This window comes from Salarias fasciatus, chromosome 10, assembly GCF_902148845.1.
Source record: "Salarias fasciatus chromosome 10, fSalaFa1.1, whole genome shotgun sequence".
NCBI lineage: Eukaryota > Metazoa > Chordata > Actinopteri > Blenniiformes > Blenniidae > Salarias > Salarias fasciatus.
Genome location: NC_043754.1, coordinates 10,455,578 through 10,473,757, shown reverse-complemented (window position 1 = coordinate 10,473,757; position 18,180 = coordinate 10,455,578). Strand labels below are relative to the sequence as shown.

The 18,180-nt window shown below is 42.1% G+C and overlaps 3 protein-coding genes across 5 annotated transcripts; 1 reads left to right on the top strand and 2 right to left on the bottom strand.

The window, feature by feature from the left end:
• Window positions 1-855: 855 nt before the first annotated feature.
• Window positions 856-9,512, bottom strand: grk1b (G protein-coupled receptor kinase 1 b). Of its 2 annotated transcripts, XM_030101537.1 has the most exons (8): window positions 9,399-9,512; window positions 3,906-4,618; window positions 3,322-3,449; window positions 3,007-3,164; window positions 2,690-2,773; window positions 2,380-2,504; window positions 2,083-2,284; window positions 932-1,215 (listed from the first exon to the last, which is right to left on the bottom strand). In XM_030101537.1, exons 2-8 carry the CDS (start codon window positions 4,602-4,604, stop codon window positions 932-934), a joined length of 1,680 nt encoding a protein of 559 aa, XP_029957397.1. In that variant the 5' UTR covers window positions 4,605-4,618; window positions 9,399-9,512. The 2 variants fall into 2 exon arrangements, with proteins under 2 accessions (XP_029957398.1, XP_029957397.1); XM_030101538.1 differs by lacking the exon at window positions 9,399-9,512 and having other exon boundaries at window positions 856-1,215; window positions 3,906-4,604.
• On the top strand, window positions 9,461-14,363 carry slc25a35 (solute carrier family 25 member 35). Its single transcript, XM_030101539.1, has 5 exons — window positions 9,461-9,980; window positions 10,064-10,129; window positions 10,230-10,382; window positions 11,399-11,533; window positions 11,739-14,363. The coding sequence occupies exons 1-5, from the start codon at window positions 9,609-9,611 to the stop codon at window positions 11,907-11,909; spliced, it is 897 nt and encodes a 298-aa protein (XP_029957399.1). The 5' UTR covers window positions 9,461-9,608; the 3' UTR covers window positions 11,910-14,363.
• A 168-nt stretch (window positions 14,364-14,531) lies between these two features.
• On the bottom strand, window positions 14,532-18,027 carry LOC115395605 (mannose-P-dolichol utilization defect 1 protein-like). Of its 2 annotated transcripts, XM_030101216.1 has the most exons (7): window positions 17,921-18,027; window positions 17,643-17,708; window positions 17,348-17,480; window positions 16,548-16,633; window positions 16,005-16,120; window positions 15,811-15,921; window positions 14,532-15,713 (listed from the first exon to the last, which is right to left on the bottom strand). In XM_030101216.1, exons 1-7 carry the CDS (start codon window positions 18,009-18,011, stop codon window positions 15,591-15,593), a joined length of 726 nt encoding a protein of 241 aa, XP_029957076.1. In that variant the 5' UTR covers window positions 18,012-18,027; the 3' UTR covers window positions 14,532-15,590. The 2 variants fall into 2 exon arrangements, with proteins under 2 accessions (XP_029957076.1, XP_029957079.1); XM_030101219.1 differs by lacking the exon at window positions 17,643-17,708.
• Between the last annotated feature and the right edge of the window lie 153 nt (window positions 18,028-18,180).

Below are 18,180 nucleotides of genomic sequence, written 5' to 3'. Positions count from 1 at the left end.
ATTTTGAGCAACTCCGCCCGACCATAATATAAACGTTCACTGTGTGCTTGCGCGATTAAGTTTGAAACATACACAAAAACAAAAAAGCTGCTAAGTAGTCGGGAGCTCCAAGCCGCTGCACCAGTGCGCGCCGCCATCTTGCCCTAGTACAGAAAATATCAACGTTGGGAATAGCTGCTCTGTCTGCAGACACTCTGAAAGAGACTCTGAAGAAGACTTAGGACAGGGACTATGTATCTTGGCTGACCTTTGAGTGCCTCGGAATCCTCCCAGAAGAGGAAGTGTCAAGGGACAGGGATGTCTGCGCATCTCCTACGGCCTGTTCCCTGATAGGCATTTTAAAATGGATGAATGGATATGTGTCATATATAGCACATTTTAAGCATGAAACCTCAAACAAACCATAAATTTTGAAAAAAAGGATTTGGACATATTTCAGGTTTGCAAGATTTTATTAATTGCTTTGAACTATACAGATACATTTTTCCTTTAATGCTACTGTTAAATCATACATGCTGATATTAGAGAATAAAATTCACATAAAATGAAAGAAAGTAATTACATAACATTGTACTGTCAATGCAGTGGCTTTTCTTTGGTTCGGAAATTTTGCATATGATTTATTTACAAAAACTGTTTCAGTACTTTCTCATTCATCACTAAACAAAACATGCAGACCTGCATTAGGATTACAACAGACAGCATCAGTGTGGTAATTTTTACACTTTAGTTCCATCAAATTGCTTGTATTTATTAAGCTGTATAGTTACAATAAATTTGCTTCAGATATCATATTATAGGTGCATAAAATACATTGTAATTTTGTGAATATACAACTGATTAGGAGTGAGCGGCACCAAATTAACACTCACCAAGTCTAAGTGTGCTAATATAGTATCATTTCTTCTGCCGACCTGTCTCCAACTTTAATTCAGAGCAGAACACATCCTCCACTTTTGGCTTCCACATAGTTTGGGTCGAGATCATTGGGAAGCTTTCCGTTTTCTCCCCAGAGGTTCATCTCTCCAAACACTCCTGTCTCAACCATCTCCTCCTGCCAGGGGATCGGGACGTTGCCGGATGCAAAGTCATTGTAGAACGCTGTGTCTGTGTTGTCTATGACAACGCCTTTGATCGTGCTGAAGGCTCCCACATCATCGATGTCTTTGGCGTAGACCATTTTAGGATCAGGGACAAACGGCGGAGGCAGCATACCTTTGGAAGAAGCACACAGGAAGGAGGTCACCAAAGAAATGTCAGCAAGACAAGTACGTCTTGTCCTCTATTTCAAAAACAAATTGTGTGATGTTTTCTTCTGAAAGAATGTGGCTGTCCTTTTGCAGTGACAATATTGGAGGGTTATCGAGGGACTGTGATGGCGCAGAGATGCGTGATGAAAATATCTATACATAAAATGACTACAATCTCAACATAAAATCAATTTTAATGATACCTTCTGGTGCAAAGCACAGTGAAATGTCCAAAAATGGATTGGTAAAAGCAACCAAATGCCCTGACGGGTGCTTTTGCTCTGGTCCTTATTTGACCTGTTTAATTTAAATATTCTTCTGTTCGCCTGAAGACAGATTTGCTAGCTTCAGTCCAACTCCAATAAAATCCTTACCTAACAGTGAGAAAGTAAAACAAGGGGCTCGAGTGATGGCTTCAGCAGTTTATTTGCCTTTTATTGCTGCTGAAAATCTAAGGTTGTTTTATATGTTGAAGTGTACTTTGTTCTGTGATCATCGGATGCTCTCCCTGCAGCCATAATGCAATCTTTTTTGCTCATGTTAAATGTACAACTGCTGTTGAGACTTTCATTCATTCTTTATAACTAGAACCTGTTGCCACCAGCAATTTAACTGAGCCTTTTTAATATTTTCTGGACATTCAATTTGTATGTAAATCAACAAAGTATCTGACTGCAGCACAGATGGAGAGTCGCCTCCCAATGTACACAAGTATGAGTGGCAATTATGGAATATTAAGGCCTACAAGTTTTTTTTTTTCCTGTCATTTTTTTTTGTCATATTTGTGTGTTTAAGTTGAAGTGATTTTTTTGTGAGTACATTTGTGCATCACCTGCTTCCAGACGGCCCCAGTTGATGTCTTTGAAGAAGGGCTGATTCTTGAGCTCTGCGCACTCGTTATTTTTGAATCCCAGACGCTTCTCCGGCTCCTTCATCATCAGGCCTTCACAAATGTCTTTGCAGTCGTTGCTGAAGGCCGGCGTGTAAGCCACCGCGTCGTTTAAGATCCTGCGCGTCACTTCGCTGTTCTCCACCTGGTGAACGACCGTGATATATTGTTGCGATGTGGCAACTGAGAAATGACACTCAACAAAGGCAAACAGGTGAAGTAAGGTTATGTGTACTGTACCTTCTCTCCTCGTACTCTGAAGGGCCCTTTGGCACCGACCATTTCGAACAGGGTGACTCCCAGAGTGAAGTAATCCACTGAGTAGTCATACTCCTTTTTCTGGAGCAACTCTGGAGCCATGAAACCTGTGTTCATGGACAGAAGAATCACAGACAAGACATACTTGACAAGAGTGTACGGAAGTTTTATACATTGATGTTCACCTGGAAAGAAGGTGTTCTTTGTTCATGAGATCCCCTCCTTGTCAGTTTTAACTCTTATATGGTTTATTTGCCTGTTGATGTATTTATTTTTTAACTCGATCACTTACCGGGAGTACCAGCATATCCTTTTGTTTTGTCTTTTCCTGGTGGAAGTTCGACAGCCAGACCCAAATCAGACAGACGGACGTGACCTGAGTGAAAACAGCTTCGATTACAACAGTTGCATCTGGATATTGAACCAAAAATGACCATTTTGTCCAGGTTTCCTCATGGCAATCTTGGAAAAGGCACCCCCCTTTCCCTCTCCCTCCCAGATTACTTTGTTGCTGCATCAGACTCAATGAAGCTTCAAGTTTTAAAAACCCGCCGATCCAAGCATCTAGAGACGAAATATCATTTGATTCAGTCAGATCATGCGTCTCACCTGCGTCATCGAGCAGCACGTTCTCGGGCTTCAGATCTCGATAGATGATCCTGTGCTGGTGAAGGTGCTCCAGGCCGCACACAATCTGAGCTGTATAGAAACACGCTCGCACCTCACTAAAGCCAGGATTCTTTTCATCCACATTGTACAGGTGAAACCTGTGAGAAAAGGGAGCATGTTATTGGATTACCTGTGGGTGAGGAGGAAAGGATGTTATTCTGCATTTGATGATTTTAATGCCAGAAACTAGTAACTGACACGTCTTTGCAACACATTCAGTCTGGATTGTTCTGTATGGCTGGTGTTTGAGAGCACCTGAGGTCTCCTCCATTCATGATGGTCATGACCAGGCAGAGGTCGGTCTTGGTCTGGAAGGCATAAGCCAGCGTCACGATGAAGCGACTGTGAACTTTGGCGAGGATGCGCTTCTCCACAATTGCTCCCTAAAGACAAGTAAGAACTCGATTAGTGAGAGATTTGGTCATTTCAGGTCTTGCTGTCTGGCTTTTATTTTTTTTTAGGATAGATCAGAGAACTATTTAGAAATCACTGCGGACGGTCGTTAGCCTGTGCGATCTTCAGCCTTCTGACTTGCATTGTAGTGCTGCTCCCAGCAGAACTAAAGTTCATTATCCACCGACGCTTTTAGAAGCAATGGGCTTTAGTTGAGCGCACTGTTTCTGTATGGGACTCTGAGCTTCTTTGTGAGGTCTTTAATAGGGTCTCAAGCTTCTTTGCATTGAGCTGTTGTTAGAGCTAAACCCCTGCACATGTCGGGAACTCCTCTCTCAGTCTTGCTTTGTTGTTTCCTGCTGATGCTCATTTTCAGTCCACCTGACTGACTTGGTTGACAATACGAATGCTCATGGATGGAATCAGATAACCCGTCAGTGCTTTACCTCGTAGCCTTTGCGTTTCTTCAGCCTCTTCTTGTCCAGCTTCTTGTTGGCGTACATTTTGCCCGTTGCTTTTGCTTGACAAGCAAACACTTCCCCGAAGCCTCCTTTCCCCAGGACCCTGAAGTCCATGAACCACTCCTCGTCCACAGGCTGGCTCTCCAGCCATTTGAACTGAACGTAGCGCAGGAAGTACATGCTGTTCTTGAAGCCTTCCAAGGCTGTCTTCTCCAGGTGTTGGAGCAGCAGCTGTTCGCTCTCTTTAAACACATCACCGCGGACGTTCTTGAAGTCTTCTTTCACTCGACTGACGGCTTTCTCGTCAAGGAATTTGCAAAAATCCTTTGAAGCGGACTCATAGTACTTATTGACCATTTTCTGGGCCTTCTGCACTCTGTCCTTCTCTTGACATGTGTTGTAGTCGCCAATGTCCTTCCACAGCTCGCCGGCGTTTTTATGGTTGGCGTCGCTTCCCAGATACTGGCGGAAGAGGCGCTTGCCGATCGGCTGCTTGACGCACATGCTGTCAAAGGCCGAGTCCACCGTGGTCTTCATGTGCTCACAGTCTCTGATGTGTGGGAGTTTCAGCCGGGCGCGCATCTTCTTGTCGCGCATGGCGGCCGCTGCAGACCCATCCACGCTGCCACGGGCAGACACATAGGCAGAGTTCGCCACAACGGTCTCCAAGCCACCGATGTCCATCTCGCCGCCTTTACCTGGCACACACACACAAAAACACCTATCAGACTGCTGAGAAATGTTTTTCGTTTAGCACATTCATAGAATTTATCCATATTCTATTCAGATACACTTTGACTTCAGTCCAGAACCATCTCAAGCAGTGATGGTTCTGGATTGGTGACTTGTGTTTTATGTATTGAGTTGATACTTTGTTTATTTCTTTCCATTTCTGTGATGCATGTTTGGGTTTTTGTTTGGTGTGTGTTGAATCAGTCTATTAAATTGTAATTTCTCAGTTAATTTCAGAATAAGTTTAGGTTGTGGCTTATTTTTGCTTTCTTCAGTTCATTGATGAGGTCTGTCCCTGTCAGATAAACAAGTAACCAACTCAAATGAAAATTTATTACATTTGAAAGAATTGTATCATGGTAACTATTGATTAGGCCGTATCTAACAGATGTTTTTAATGCACAACATAAAATGTGTATTCTTTTATGAAGATAAATTGATCATTAAAGTAAATCTAAATGTTTGACTTATAATCTAAAATAATATGACTGCACTTGCATTAGATCACACTCAGTCATATGGTGACTTACTTTATACAATTACTTTCTACAATAAATTACCGCTTGTCTTATTTATTCTAGACAAGGAATCCTGTGCCTCCTGTCTCTCACACATATTCTCAGACTGTTTCTGTCTTCCAACTTTCCTCTGATCTGACTCATGACAGTTTTTTTTTTTTTTTTTTTTTAACTTTTGGTCACATTTTTTGTCTTTTTGCAGGATACTCAGTTTAATCAAACAGGTCATTTGTCTCATTGACGAGAAAAGTATATAAACCTTTTGTTTTCTGAGTTTAGGTCTGTCTTTGCAATATGGAGGCTCTATCATGAATTATTCATTTTAGCCAATAACTCACAAATCCCACTCCAAGGGCACCCTGCACAATACTCAGTGAGCTAAAGAAAACAAAGCCTGGAGTGACCGCAGCGGCTTAAAGGATCACGAAAGCTGGTTAACATCTCAGTTTGACGCTTTACAATATGCAATTCAAGAGAGTTGTGAGATCACCATAAAACGTAGTGAAGAAGGAGCTACTGATAAAGAATACATACATAAAACCTTAGTTGTACATTAACTATGCAGAGGAAATACTAAATAAATATCCAGATATGAGTTAAAACATTAGATCCGGATCAAATGATGAGGTTGAAGCATTTCTCTGAGGAAAATTGTCAGAAATGTTCCCACCAAAGGTTTCGCAGGTTTAATCTACTGCAGCCGTTTGAGTTTATTTGCAGGGTTGAACCAAAGTGTTTTCAGTCCATTATTTAGTCACCATCTCCATTGAAGTTTATTTTTAGAGACTAAAGTTTTTTAAACTGTTGTAACTGGGTTATTCACAAGTGGCAAACATATGAAGAGGAGATTCCTTGTTCAAGATGTAAACCAGCTGACTTTATCGTCACGCTTTTAACATTTTTTATGTTCTCTGTCTTTGTTCCTTTTTCTCCTGATCAGCTGCTGACTGTTTCATTCACACACAGTTAGAGGAATTGTTGGCTTTCTCTTTTTTCTACTTGCATTTGGCTTCACAATATCTTCAACAAAGCCAGCTGATGCGGTCTGTTCTTACAGTTTAATACGGCTGCAGTAATTTAGGATGACAAACAAACACATGTGGTTCACAGTATCCACTTAATCTGTCCTTATACTGAAACTAAAGCTTGAACTCCTTCAGGACAGACACTCAGCTGGTGAGTAAGAATAATGTTGGAATATGCTGCACCCTGCTGTTCAAAATATTTATGAAAAGGCCTTTTTTTTTTTTCATTTTCATTTCAGGTGCTTCAAATGAGGCTTGCATGTGCACACACTTCATGCAGGGAGGATTGGGATGGGGATTTGGGACGATGCTGCACCAGGAAACAGAGTATTAGCTCCAATTTGGCCATTCAGGCTTGTTCACTTCCTCAGCCTTGTGAGTTACAACAAACTGCAGGAAAAAAAAATCCATGATTTACTTTGGACTGACTGCATTATGACTGCAGGCTATCACATTCTGTACTTGTTGAAGATGATTATCAAAGTATATTTTATCACAGGGAGTGAAACACCGCACGTTAAGCCCTGATGCAGAAAATACTACAATTTCAGACAAGTAAACTGAAGTGACCACTGGACTTGTGTGTATATATTTCATGTATAAAAGCTACTTTGTGCTGACCTGGCACATGCGGTACACTGCTGGCTGCAGGCTGCCCTGACTTTCCTCAATCCAATTAACACTGACTGTTGACACCAGAGCTTAACATGCAGATAATTGACCTCCTTGTTAATTAACCTATATCTCAAACTAAATGTACTTAAACAAATGGAGCACCGAAGCCAAGCAAGTTACCTATCTGTAAGACAGTTGTCTAAGAAACAGTAAATATTATAAAATAGATGCAAAAGGGAAAGTAGCACTGGTAGACGTTGACATTTTGTTGCATGATGTCTTTGATGAAATACTTCTGGAATATGAAAAGAATTTAGCACCTGTTGAAAGAGAGGTACTGTGTAAAATGTATGGTAAAACTTAACAGAATTTTTAGGATCATTATTATATATAAATATATTTCTCAAGATTTCTTTAAAAAGACTAGACATAAAGCAGTACTTACCAAACTTTCCTTCTGTTGCAGAGAGTCAAATCAAGAGCTGAAGTAAATAAATGAATTCCCACAGGACAGCACCAGCCCTACCACTTTCCCTCTTATTTACAAATGTTTCTTCCATCAACCAGGCACCCGAGTCCAGTGAGCGCCTTGGACAGGCTGGCTCCTCACTTCTCGTCCGATGACGTGGTGTGTTGTGGGTTCAGGTCAGGGTTCTCTTCATACCTGAAATCCTACTTGCCAGTTCATTAGCTGGGGAGGATTAGACCCTGACTTTACTGGACTGAGCAACTTGGCAGAAGCTATTAGTGTAACTCAGCAGCAGCAGTGATTACTAGTGAGCAGGTAACCAACTCAATATGCATCATTCAAGTAGCCAAAAATGAAATCACATTGATGATCAAGTATGGAAGAAAATAGTCTTGCTACTGTCAAAACACACTGAAAATAATATTAGTTGTTTCTATTACGTTTTATCCCAAACTTTGAACTCATACTTCATATCTCTGAATCTGATAATGTGACACAGAAAACTACGACAGACACAACACTCTTTGACAGTCATCAAAAAGTAGATTATTACCTTTACCTTTCAGCTCCCAATGCAATAAAAGCTTTTTAAGTAATGATGTTAAGGTTAAAATATACAATGATCAATGCACTGAATGATAAGCTCCGGTGAATGCATTTTTGTACATTGAGTTTTATATTAAATTATTCTTTGAAAGAACTAAGGAATTTTAGAGAAACAGATTTAAAAGAGGCTGCACCAAATAAAAAAAAATGATATCTCATTTAAGCCTGTTCAAGCCCATTTCCTGTCTTTGCATCATGCTGAAGCCGTTTTAAAGACCCTGAGCACCAATCCAATTTAAAAAAGGGGTAGAGGTGAAACAGATTTTACTTTCAAGTCTAATCCAGCTCAGTGACAAAGAACAAACCCACCCACCAAGACAAGATGGGAGAGAAAAAAAAATACCTGCATGAACACAACCAATGAGCTCTCACATGTGACGTCAATTCAGAGCTGCAGATAGTATGAATCCACTTTTAATCCTCTGCAAAAACATCTGTATCCTGTATTTACCAGGTTTGTTTTAACCTGTATACCATTTTATTACTACAATTCCATCGTGCTCCCATTACATTACTTCATGTTTTTTTTTATTTCCTGTTTAGTTGATTGTAAATAAAAAATAAAAACCTTCAGTGAAATTTGCTCTCAAGTTTGAGATTTTGAAATGCCTGTGATCACGTTCACTGTTTATACTTAAGGTGGATTTAATTACAGTTAAACACATCTGAGTTTCACAGCCTTTAATTATGATTTACTGGCTGTTTGCCAACATCTTAAATCAATTAAATGGCACAAGAAAATAGGTTTTACTCATCGTGTGGACTCATAGCTTCAATTGACAAATCCCCTAATCAGAGCAACAAGTTTAGCTGTTAAGTGCAGACATTTAACCTTTGTAGTAAAGTGTAATGAATGTGTATTTACTGTGTAACTGCACTAAAAGAGCCAAACAATTCGATTTGAGAGTTTAGCATTGTGTGAAAATATATACTGGATGTTCTGCTATTATGTGAGAGGTGGTTGAACAGTTAATTGTTGTCTTTCACTTTCAAATGCTGATTGTGTTGTCGTTAAAATGAATCCACCTATTTCTCTCCAACTACGAAATGTTCAGAAAAATCATCCTCAACATGATCTCACGCGCGCGCGCACTAACACGCACACACACGAAGAAGGATTCTCATTGGCTGAGAAGACGAACGTCAAACGTCAGCACGTACGCTGTGGTCCAGCCCCTGTCGTGAGACGTTCAGGGTACATGCACAATATACGTTTAAAAATAAATAGTCCTTAAAAGAAGTAAAGGTAATTGTAAAACTTGTTCTATATGATCTGAGTATAATGTTTGCATTCTCTATGTACAATTTAACTCTGTTTTTTCCGGAAATATTTAGAAAATATTTCGCCTTTTCAGAAAAAAATGTTCTTTTTTTTCGTATAAAATTGACAATGCAGATAAATGTGGCACACGAAAAAAATAAAACGGACAAGCACACAAGCAACTCAAAGTTTGTCCTCAAATGTTTCTGTGGTCATAGAGAAAATAAAAGGATGTAAGCAAGTCTTATTTACCATGTTGTGTGTCGAAATTCCGAGTTTACGAGGAGCCCGTGAAATGCTCACATGTCCGCGCACCTCTTTGCCAAAACCGCGGCGTGTGTGACAGTACAATACTTCAGTGTTCGGGGGAAACGTGGCAGGGCTAAAATCCTCCGGGCATGAAGGGTCTGGAGGGCCGGCGGCGGGTCTGACATCTGTCCTCCGGCAGCCGCGCGGGTCGAGATGGACTTCGTGCTGAGCGGCGTCGCGGCGTGCGGAGCGTGTCTGTTCACCAACCCGCTGGAGGTCGTCAAGACGCGGATGCAGCTGCAGGGAGAGCTGAAGAGCCGAGGCTCCTACCAGGTCTACTACCGGAACGTCTTCCACGCCTTCTACACCATCGCTAAAGTGGACGGACTGGCGGGGCTGCAGAAGGGACTCGTGCCCGGCTTGTGCTACCAGTTCTGTATGAATGGAGTCCGGCTGGGCTCGTACGCCATCATCGAGACCTCTGGCTACATCCACACCGACGGAAGGGTCAGCGCGGTCAAAACCACCGTGGCAGGGGCCGTGGCTGGAGTGGTGGGAGCTGTGATGGGAAGCCCGGTGTATCTGGTCAGTGCCTGGGTTCATTTCATCCCGGGTCGTGTTTTCTTTTGACCAGATGAGTGTCATTGACAGCTTGTCTGTGTTGACAGGTGAAGACTCATCTGCAGAGTCAGTCTACCTCCACTATTGCTGTTGGGCATCAGTACAAACACCAGGTGACACGATGACCCCCCTTCACTGTGTGCAGTGGATGTGAGTGGAGAGCATCAGCAGTTTTCTAATCCCTGCTCCTCCTCCTCCTCCTCTTCCTGACAGGGGATGGTTCATGCTCTGAGAGCCATCTACATGGAGCACGGCATTCTGGGACTGTGGAGGGGCTCCAGTGCTGCCGTGCCCAGGGTCAGCGTGGGGTCGGCCACTCAGCTCTCCACCTTCTCCTCCTCCAAGGAGCTCGTCATTGACCTGCAGGTTTGGCGTTGACGCCAGAGTTATGTAAATCCAGTGCGATGTGTTGGGAGAAGGCCCTTAGTGGGAGTTTGAGTCCTTCCTGTGTGTGTACATGTTTTCCGCATGACTGCACTGTTCAGGAATAAACATTCCTGTTTGGAGGGTCTGCCTATCCTCTCGCAGAGCCGCTGTGCTGCGCTGAGCGCCAGGAACTGAATCAGCTTCAGTTTCCTTATAGTAAGCATAAGATAAAACACTAAGTGCCTTCCTAGGATATTTTTTATGTGATGTTAATAATTAATTCAGCAGCAGCAGCATATTAAACATCTTCACAAAGTCAAAGTGGGACAAAAATATTTGCAGTTCATTTGCTAATGAATGACAGGCAGGATAACCATCAAAACTGTTGTCACAAAATAAAAGTCCATTAAAAAAAAAAAAACACTATAAAGATACAATCTTAACCTTATAATCTGCAGGATCGGGGGAATGAGTACTCTGTCACCGCTCTAAACTCCTGAAAACAGTCTTGGGTAGAGATAATTTGTAGTCAGTAGCAGTTTACGCTTTCCAAAAGCGTCATTGTGGTCCTGACAAAGCAGTCTGCATCGCTCGCCTCTGGAATAGAAACTTGACACCTTTTTGTGGCCCCCTGGCTGAAGCCATGACGCTTACATAACTCTTGGATTTAGCTTCCAGGCTGTATGTTGCTGATGAAGCTCTAGTGTAAAACGGGTTCATTTAGACCAAAGCTAAGTAAACTTCGAACACCTGATACTGTTGTCACAGTGTTCAGATTTCTGACGGTTTGTATTCCTGTTCAAGAGTTTCCTCGGTTTTCCTCCCTGTCAAATTGTTTTGTTCATTGTTTTACTTGATCATTGCCAAATAACTCAACGAAATGCCAGCATATTTTTACACCAAATTCCTTCCATTTCTCTTCTGTTATTAGAGCATTAATTATCTGATGGCTCGTCCTGCACACAGGAGTTTTTCTCCGCTTGGTTGTGAACATGGTTTGGTTTTTTTTTTCCCAGGTGTTCCCGCGGGACAGCTGGCTGGTGGCTCTGACCGCCGGCATGATCAGCAGCGTGGTCGTGGTGCTTTGCATGACGCCCTTCGACGTGGTGAGCACGCGGCTCTACAACCAACCGGTGGATCATCTGGGCAAGGTGAGGAAACTCACAGCACATCAACATTCCACATTGGTGAAATCTACTGTCTTCTCTCACCAACTTCATCTCCTTGTTTCTGTGATTAAAATTACATCAACCACTGGACAAAACACATCAAATAGTCATATTTTAAAACAAAGGTTCAAAGTTACATATCTGTTCAGCTCAGTAAGAAACTAAAAAGCAATCTTTTATCTCTTAGGGGCAACTTTACAAAGGCTTCACTGACTGCTTTTCTCAGACTCTGAAGAAGGAGAGCCTGGCGGGACTCTACAAAGGCTTGGGAGCCTCTTATTTCCGACTCGGTCCACATACCATCCTGTCCTTGTTCTTCTGGGACGAACTGCGCAAATTGTACCGGCAGGTCAGATAACACCAGGGACGAGGGTACGTCATTACCTTTTGAGCGCATGGGTTAAATTAGTCCTCATTTAATGAGCTGAAGAAGACACCGAACTCCTCTGATACTGACGGGGAAAGAGGCGAAGCAGCATTTTACACTCCAGGAAGGAAACGCGTGGCAGTCAGAGCTCCATTCAGAGGATTCACCGTTCGTGCACTTGAATTTGTCTCGAGGCGTACAGTGTGCTGTCACATCAAAACATCAAACATCCTCTTTTAGAGCACCCGCACTCTTTGTTTCTGCCATTCCGTGTCATTTAAAATGATCAGTTTTTTTCTAGTTTTTGAAGAAATCACATGTGATTTTTCGTTTGGAAGCTCGAACTGAATAATTTTTAACAGATCACAGGTCAGCAGTGAGGAAAAATTCAACAGCGATGAGCTGAACATTTCCTAAGATACCTGATAGATGCGTGTGTAAAACGAATCAGATAAATATAGGGTTTTTTTTTTTTTACCATGGACATACTTGTATAGGTATAAACAAGCCAAACAGCAGTTATAAACTACAATGCTAGTTAAGTTTCTACTTTAATGTTTGCAGCAGAGGAAGAACTGTGTTTCTGAGACTTTTTGTGGGCCTCATGTTCAAAGCAAAACGTTATCAGAGAAACCGCCTAAACAGAATGTGGGAGTTTGACAGGGATGAGGGAAACTGCCCCACTTCTTTCACTCTGTCTGTTAGTTCTGTTTCTCTTCACTGTCATGCTTTCTGGTTTCAAATCTTTCAGGAGAGATCAAGAAAAAGGCTGTACTGATTTTTAACTAAGTATCTCTCTCCATTGAAGTGAAAGTGTTAACATAGTATTTTATTGTTGAGTGAAAATTTGTCCTTTTATAGCCGCACTAGTAATTCATCCTGTAGCAGAAAGCATTAAAGAAGTAAAAGGTGTTTGTATAAAAACAGCATTTGTCAAAAACTAATGTGAAACTAGTGTGAATTCACTGGAAGTTTAACCTCAGTGTTGAGGCCTGTGACTGTAAACGTGACTCTCGGCTGTCTGGAGGCGTCCTGTACTCTGGCGGCGCCACTGCTTCCGCCTGCCTCTGACTACTCAGCTGTTTCGAAACACAATGTGCTCTCCGGCTGACCTTTACTCAGGGTCACGACATCTTCACACCGTCATTCATCGGTGGCCACAACATGCAAAGCTTTGCCTTTTGCATTGTGAAAAGAATTTTTTTTCCATTATTCCACACAGAAAAAGGTATTTTAGCACATCGAGCCCTGTGATCCAAAATGAGAATGTAATAAATCAAATTCTGTCGAGCCAAGTTTATGACTTAAAGTTGTAACGAATTGGACGTAAAGAGGAAGCATTCGAACAGACATTACTGTTTTATCATATTAAGCCCATAAAAGGCAACAAACAAAGTTTGCTTTCTGATTCCAATCGTGCAGCTAAAACAGTCCGCTCATTAAAAATGAAATCTTTTGGACTCTAATGTAAAATTTCTTTCTCGTGTTGGTGCCTCCTTGATGAAGTGCAGGATTAAATAAGAGGTCATGAACTCTCTATGTGACAGCACACTGCTTTTGTCTTCAGACATGATAAATGTACTGTATACTGCTCCATTTCACTCCCACAACACTCCCAAGAAGAAGAATGTTACTTGAGTTTATTTCCTCTAAAGTTTGGGCCTCTGGCATCCCGGCCAGCGAGGAGGTTCAGGATGCAGAAAAAGAAAAAAAAACAGTGTTACATGAAGACATAGAGGAGGAGAGTGTTGGAAGAAGACGATCCTCTGGGGAAACTCTGAACCAAAAGTGCCCAAAGAAGAAGAAAAATAGTTTTAATTTCCTTTATAAATAGAATATTCCAACACAATCAGGTAGTCATTTTTAATGTTTGTAATGAAATCGTTTTTTTCTGTTGTAATTGTCTCCGTTGTTACTAGAAACACTGTGATTGATTTCTCAAAGGATCTGTATCATCAAAGTGAACTTAGTTTGGATTACATTGAGTAAATTTGGTCAAAGTGGATGAGATTACTGTAAGTTTCGAACTGTGGTAGACATGTCGTGGAATAATCCTCCCTTTTACGTACGAGGCTGTGAAAGTCCTCCAGATGGCGTTTGAAGTGACTTCTAAACACTTTGTGCCAAAATTTATCTTGAAACTGCTCTTAACGGCTGCCTTTTCACCACACACCCATGTGAAACCTGATCAAACGGGTTTGGACTGACGCCCCTGCCCAGTTCTTACTGAACCTGACTTTAGTGAAAAGAGGAGAACTCGCTTGCTTCGTTTGCAGTTGTTTCCCTCCCAGCCTCACGGCCCTTCTGTGTGTGAAGCAGTAATGATGAATGTTACGTGCAGAACAATATATTTCCTGAATGTGTTTGAGCGTGCACTTCCTGTCATTTGTTCTGAACACGTGTGCCGTGGACATGAAGGGAAAAGAAACGATTAAAACGTGTTACTGAAGGTCATTGTGTTTCTCACTCGCCTTTTCTTTTTTTCTGCGGCTGAGCAGGTTAATGTCTGACCAGAAAACCTTTGAAAATAGGTGATGAATTTTCACACCAGAGCAAGAATTTAGGTTTCAATATTTTATGTTTGTTTTCACACACACACACACACACAAAAAAAAAAATTCATACAGAGGCTGAGATGGGTTAGCTGTGGTCACAGTTTGGTGTGTGTGTGTGTGTGTAATGCTAGCTGAGCCATGATGACCGAGCCTCAGGCGTGTTCGCCTCACGATCAAAACAACTAGCAGTGAACTGAATTAAACCGAGTCACGACGCAGAATACACACACACGCGCCAGTGTATTCAAATAATTAACATCAGAAAGACGATGCGCTGCAGATCCAAAAAGAAACCTCGAAGATATGAATAGAGAATCCACTTGAACGCGACAGGTTAAGGTGTTAATGCGTAACACTGGACACTGTGTTCGTGCTTACTGGAAATATTTGGAGCTGATGTGAATTGTGTGAACACTCTTCAGCTTCCAGCTGTAAATGTTTACAGGAAACAAGCTGTTGCTGGAAAAATCCGTGAACCGTGAACTTGTGAGAATCTTTTTTAGAAAGCAAACGCGTGACACCTCACACACACACACCGGTGAATCCGCACACATACACACACATGAATGTCCCAGTTATCCTGTAACTAAAAGAAATCAAAGTATCATTATGAACAAAATCCACAATCAGCTGTGGAAACGGTTGACCCGATCCGACCCGACACTGATGCGTCACAAACAAATCCACCAGCGGAGGAGGGGATAACGTCCAGCTCCTACCTGCTCCTTGACCTCATTCAGAGCCATTTTCAGGCCTCGATGGCTTTAAAGTTTACTCAGTGAGTTAGATCTCATTCATAGCGTTCAGACTGACACAGCTGGATCAATATTAACAGAACAATCAAACCTGAGAATGAAACCACTTCTCCCTGGACTGAAGTACTCCTGACCTACATCTCTACTATAGAGCATCAAAGGTCTCTTTACTGCTTAGTTTTACATTGACAGAATAAATGGATATTAAAGTAGTATTTACAAACGCAGTGATTTTGAAAACTCATTCAAACATTCGCTTGTTATTTAATAGTATGTAAACATGTTAAAAGTTTTAATATCGCTGGGTATTTTGACAGGTTCCAGCTCATTTTCATGTAACATGATGGCTTCCTGATCGACCTCTACTCTTTCTTCTTTGCATCTGTGGCGAAGCTGCTGCTGCTGCAGATGACCTGAGCCAGGAGCACACAGCTGAGAGAGGCAGACAGTGTGAGTGACAGGCTGGTGACGGAGTAAATAGAGTCCTGGAAGAGAAAAGAACGAGTTGATAAATGTATTCAAGATGATTTGTTATTGTGCATTGCTCAGGTTTTATTTTGTGTGTGGTTAGTGTCAGTTTACCTGCAGAGAAACGAAGGCGACTCCCAGAGACCCTGCACACGACAGGAACACCGACACGGTGGAAAGCTGACCGGTGTGGCCGTTACGGTGGTTCGTTAGAGCCTGAAGAGCCTGGAAACAACAAGTCAGAGTCAGATTTTCACCCTTCTCACATGTTAGGAGGCGAAACGGCTTGTGATCCTGGGAGTTGCCACCTTGCTTGCGATTAATGCTGCCAAGCTGGAGTCATGCATGGCAGAGACGATGGCTGCAGGTGCATAAGAGCTGAGGAGGAACATCACGCCGCCAAAACCTACCAGGAGCAGCAACCCTGCAAGACGTAGAAAAAACAACATGAGCATAAAACATTAGAAGCATGAAAATATTCCTCATGGTGTTTTACAGGATCAGAATATAGAATATTTGCATTTATCACTTCAAACTTTAAGAATAATCACCACAAGGTGGCGCTGCAGGAACACTTTGACCTTAAGTCTCTCAGGATGTGTGTGGGTTTTCAGTGTGTGTGAGCATGTGTGATGTTATGTTAAATTAGGCCTGGCAGGAAACATGGCTGACATCAATAACCACAAGACCTCATTGGTAGAGGTCGAGCATAAAGTGAGGAGTTGTCTCTGTATTTTTCTCATTAGATTTTACTGTATAATGCAGGAAAACATTATACCAGTATCAGCTTGAAAGAGTAAACACGACTTGCAGTGTGCATTGCTGAAATGTGAGGATACTCAGGTGTTGACCTTTGAGGGTTTCACCACGATGGTACAGGATGAGGAGGACTATCGCAGCAGTCTGAACCAACATGAGGACTCGTTCCGCCCATGCACTGTTGGGAGTGAAACACACAGAGGCCCACACGTATGACAAGAAGAAATACCAGCATTCCACAGCAAGAGTGGAAACTCTGGTCTGCTTAAAGTATGTTTTTCTACCTGTGGGCCAAATTGTAAGCGAGCGTTCCAGGAAAATATATAAAATGTATTCATTCTGACTTAAAGATAATTAAATACATTTCTCTAGTTTTTTTCTCATGAAAAAATAAAACGTATTAAATAGAGTTCCGTTTAAAATTCATGCAGTAGCTGCTTTAACTGCAGCATTTGGATGAAGTTGGAATTGTTTTCTTTAAGTTGAACAGAGCTTGATGTGCATACTCTCCGTTAAAAACCCCTGGGTGGATTAACATGTTGAGAAGTTGAACATTTTCACAGAAATGTTTATTTTTTTCAGCATGCAGATGTCAGAATGTATACACACAAATCTTGATTTAATAGGTCATTGAATCTTGACTGTGGGGCTTCCTCTACTGGTACATGCAGGAATGGCCCTTAAAACTGAACCCTAACCCGTTAAACTGAATCCGTTTCTCCCAGGCTATAGGTTATAAAACAACAGTGTCATAAGCAACATTAAGAGTGTGAATCAACAATGCTCGCATGATGTTTGAGTATCTTATCAGAGGGTAAAGGTCGACGTGTTGATCACACTGATGCTTTAGAGCCGATCCACTCTGCTGATTATAAATACATTAATCACTTACAAGAGCGGGAAATTGTGGGCCACGGCGTAAACAACAGGACATGAGAACGCATAAAGCTGTAGCAGCACTGAGAAGAGGCTGATGCCTTCTGCACTTCCTCTCCATAATATCTTCAGCAGCTGAGGCAGCTGAGCTGCAGAGACAGAAGAGGAGACGAGGAGAGGTTTCAGGGTTGTCAGGGAGGGAAGTGATAAAATACAAAGACCCCTTTCATAAAGAAGAAGCATGTTTCGGGGTTTTGTTTTACAGCGTTTGCTGACTAAATCAAGTATTTTTTTTTTTTTTTCAGTCTTACCCAGGAATGTGTCCAAAATGATCCAAAAGCTGACAATTCTGTTCAGTGCAAACTTTAGACAAGGCACTGTAAAACATCACAGACACCAAAACCACAGGAGAAAGAGAAAAGAGGAGACCGCATGAAAACAAAACAAGCCAAGCTTTAAGCAAAAGTTTTCCAAGAGATCACAGTTTGCTTTTGGTGAAGGGGTTGAAAACACGTTGCCCCCGCCCCCCTCCATGTTTGCACATCTGGAAGTGTTTCCAGATGTGTGCACAGAGGAGCTGCTTCCTCACCGTGGAAGTGGAAGCGGACGAAGATCTCGTCGTAGCATTTTTCCGGCATTAAATAGGTAACGAGGAAGTCTCTGACCTGAGACGCGGCCATGGTGGGTCAGCTGCAGGCAGGAACAGGGAGGAGGGGTCAACCTGCAGGCAGGAACAGGGAGGAGGGGTCAACCTGCAGGCAGGAACAAGCGGAGCAGGAGGAGTGGGCACTGTGGACTGTGGGCAGGAACAGTGGGAGGAGGCTCAAACTCCCCCAAATGTTTACAGTC

Excerpts from the sequence above, each read along its gene's own strand:
- grk1b (XM_030101537.1), bottom strand. The coding sequence starts at position 4,604 with ATGGACATCGGTGGCTTGGAGACCGTTGTGGCGAACTCTGCCTATGTG. Across the intron at positions 3,165-3,321 it reads ATGAATGGAGGAGACCTCAG|GTTTCACCTGTACAATGTGG; the intron begins GTGCTCTCAAAC and ends CTTTTCTCACAG. Across the intron at positions 2,505-2,689 it reads AGGATATGCTGGTACTCCCG|GTTTCATGGCTCCAGAGTTG; the intron begins GTAAGTGATCGA and ends CCATGAACACAG.
- slc25a35 (XM_030101539.1), top strand. The coding sequence starts at position 9,609 with ATGGACTTCGTGCTGAGCGGCGTCGCGGCGTGCGGAGCGTGTCTGTTC. Across the intron at positions 9,981-10,063 it reads TGGGAAGCCCGGTGTATCTG|GTGAAGACTCATCTGCAGAG; the intron begins GTCAGTGCCTGG and ends CTGTGTTGACAG. Across the intron at positions 10,383-11,398 it reads AGCTCGTCATTGACCTGCAG|GTGTTCCCGCGGGACAGCTG; the intron begins GTTTGGCGTTGA and ends TTTTTTTCCCAG.
- LOC115395605 (XM_030101216.1), bottom strand. The coding sequence starts at position 18,011 with ATGGCCGCGTCTCAGGTCAGAGACTTCCTCGTTACCTATTTAATGCCG. Across the intron at positions 17,481-17,642 it reads CATTTTGGACACATTCCTGG|CTCAGCTGCCTCAGCTGCTG; the intron begins GTAAGACTGAAA and ends CTGTCTCTGCAG. Across the intron at positions 16,634-17,347 it reads GCCCACAATTTCCCGCTCTT|TGCATGGGCGGAACGAGTCC; the intron begins GTAAGTGATTAA and ends CACTCCCAACAG.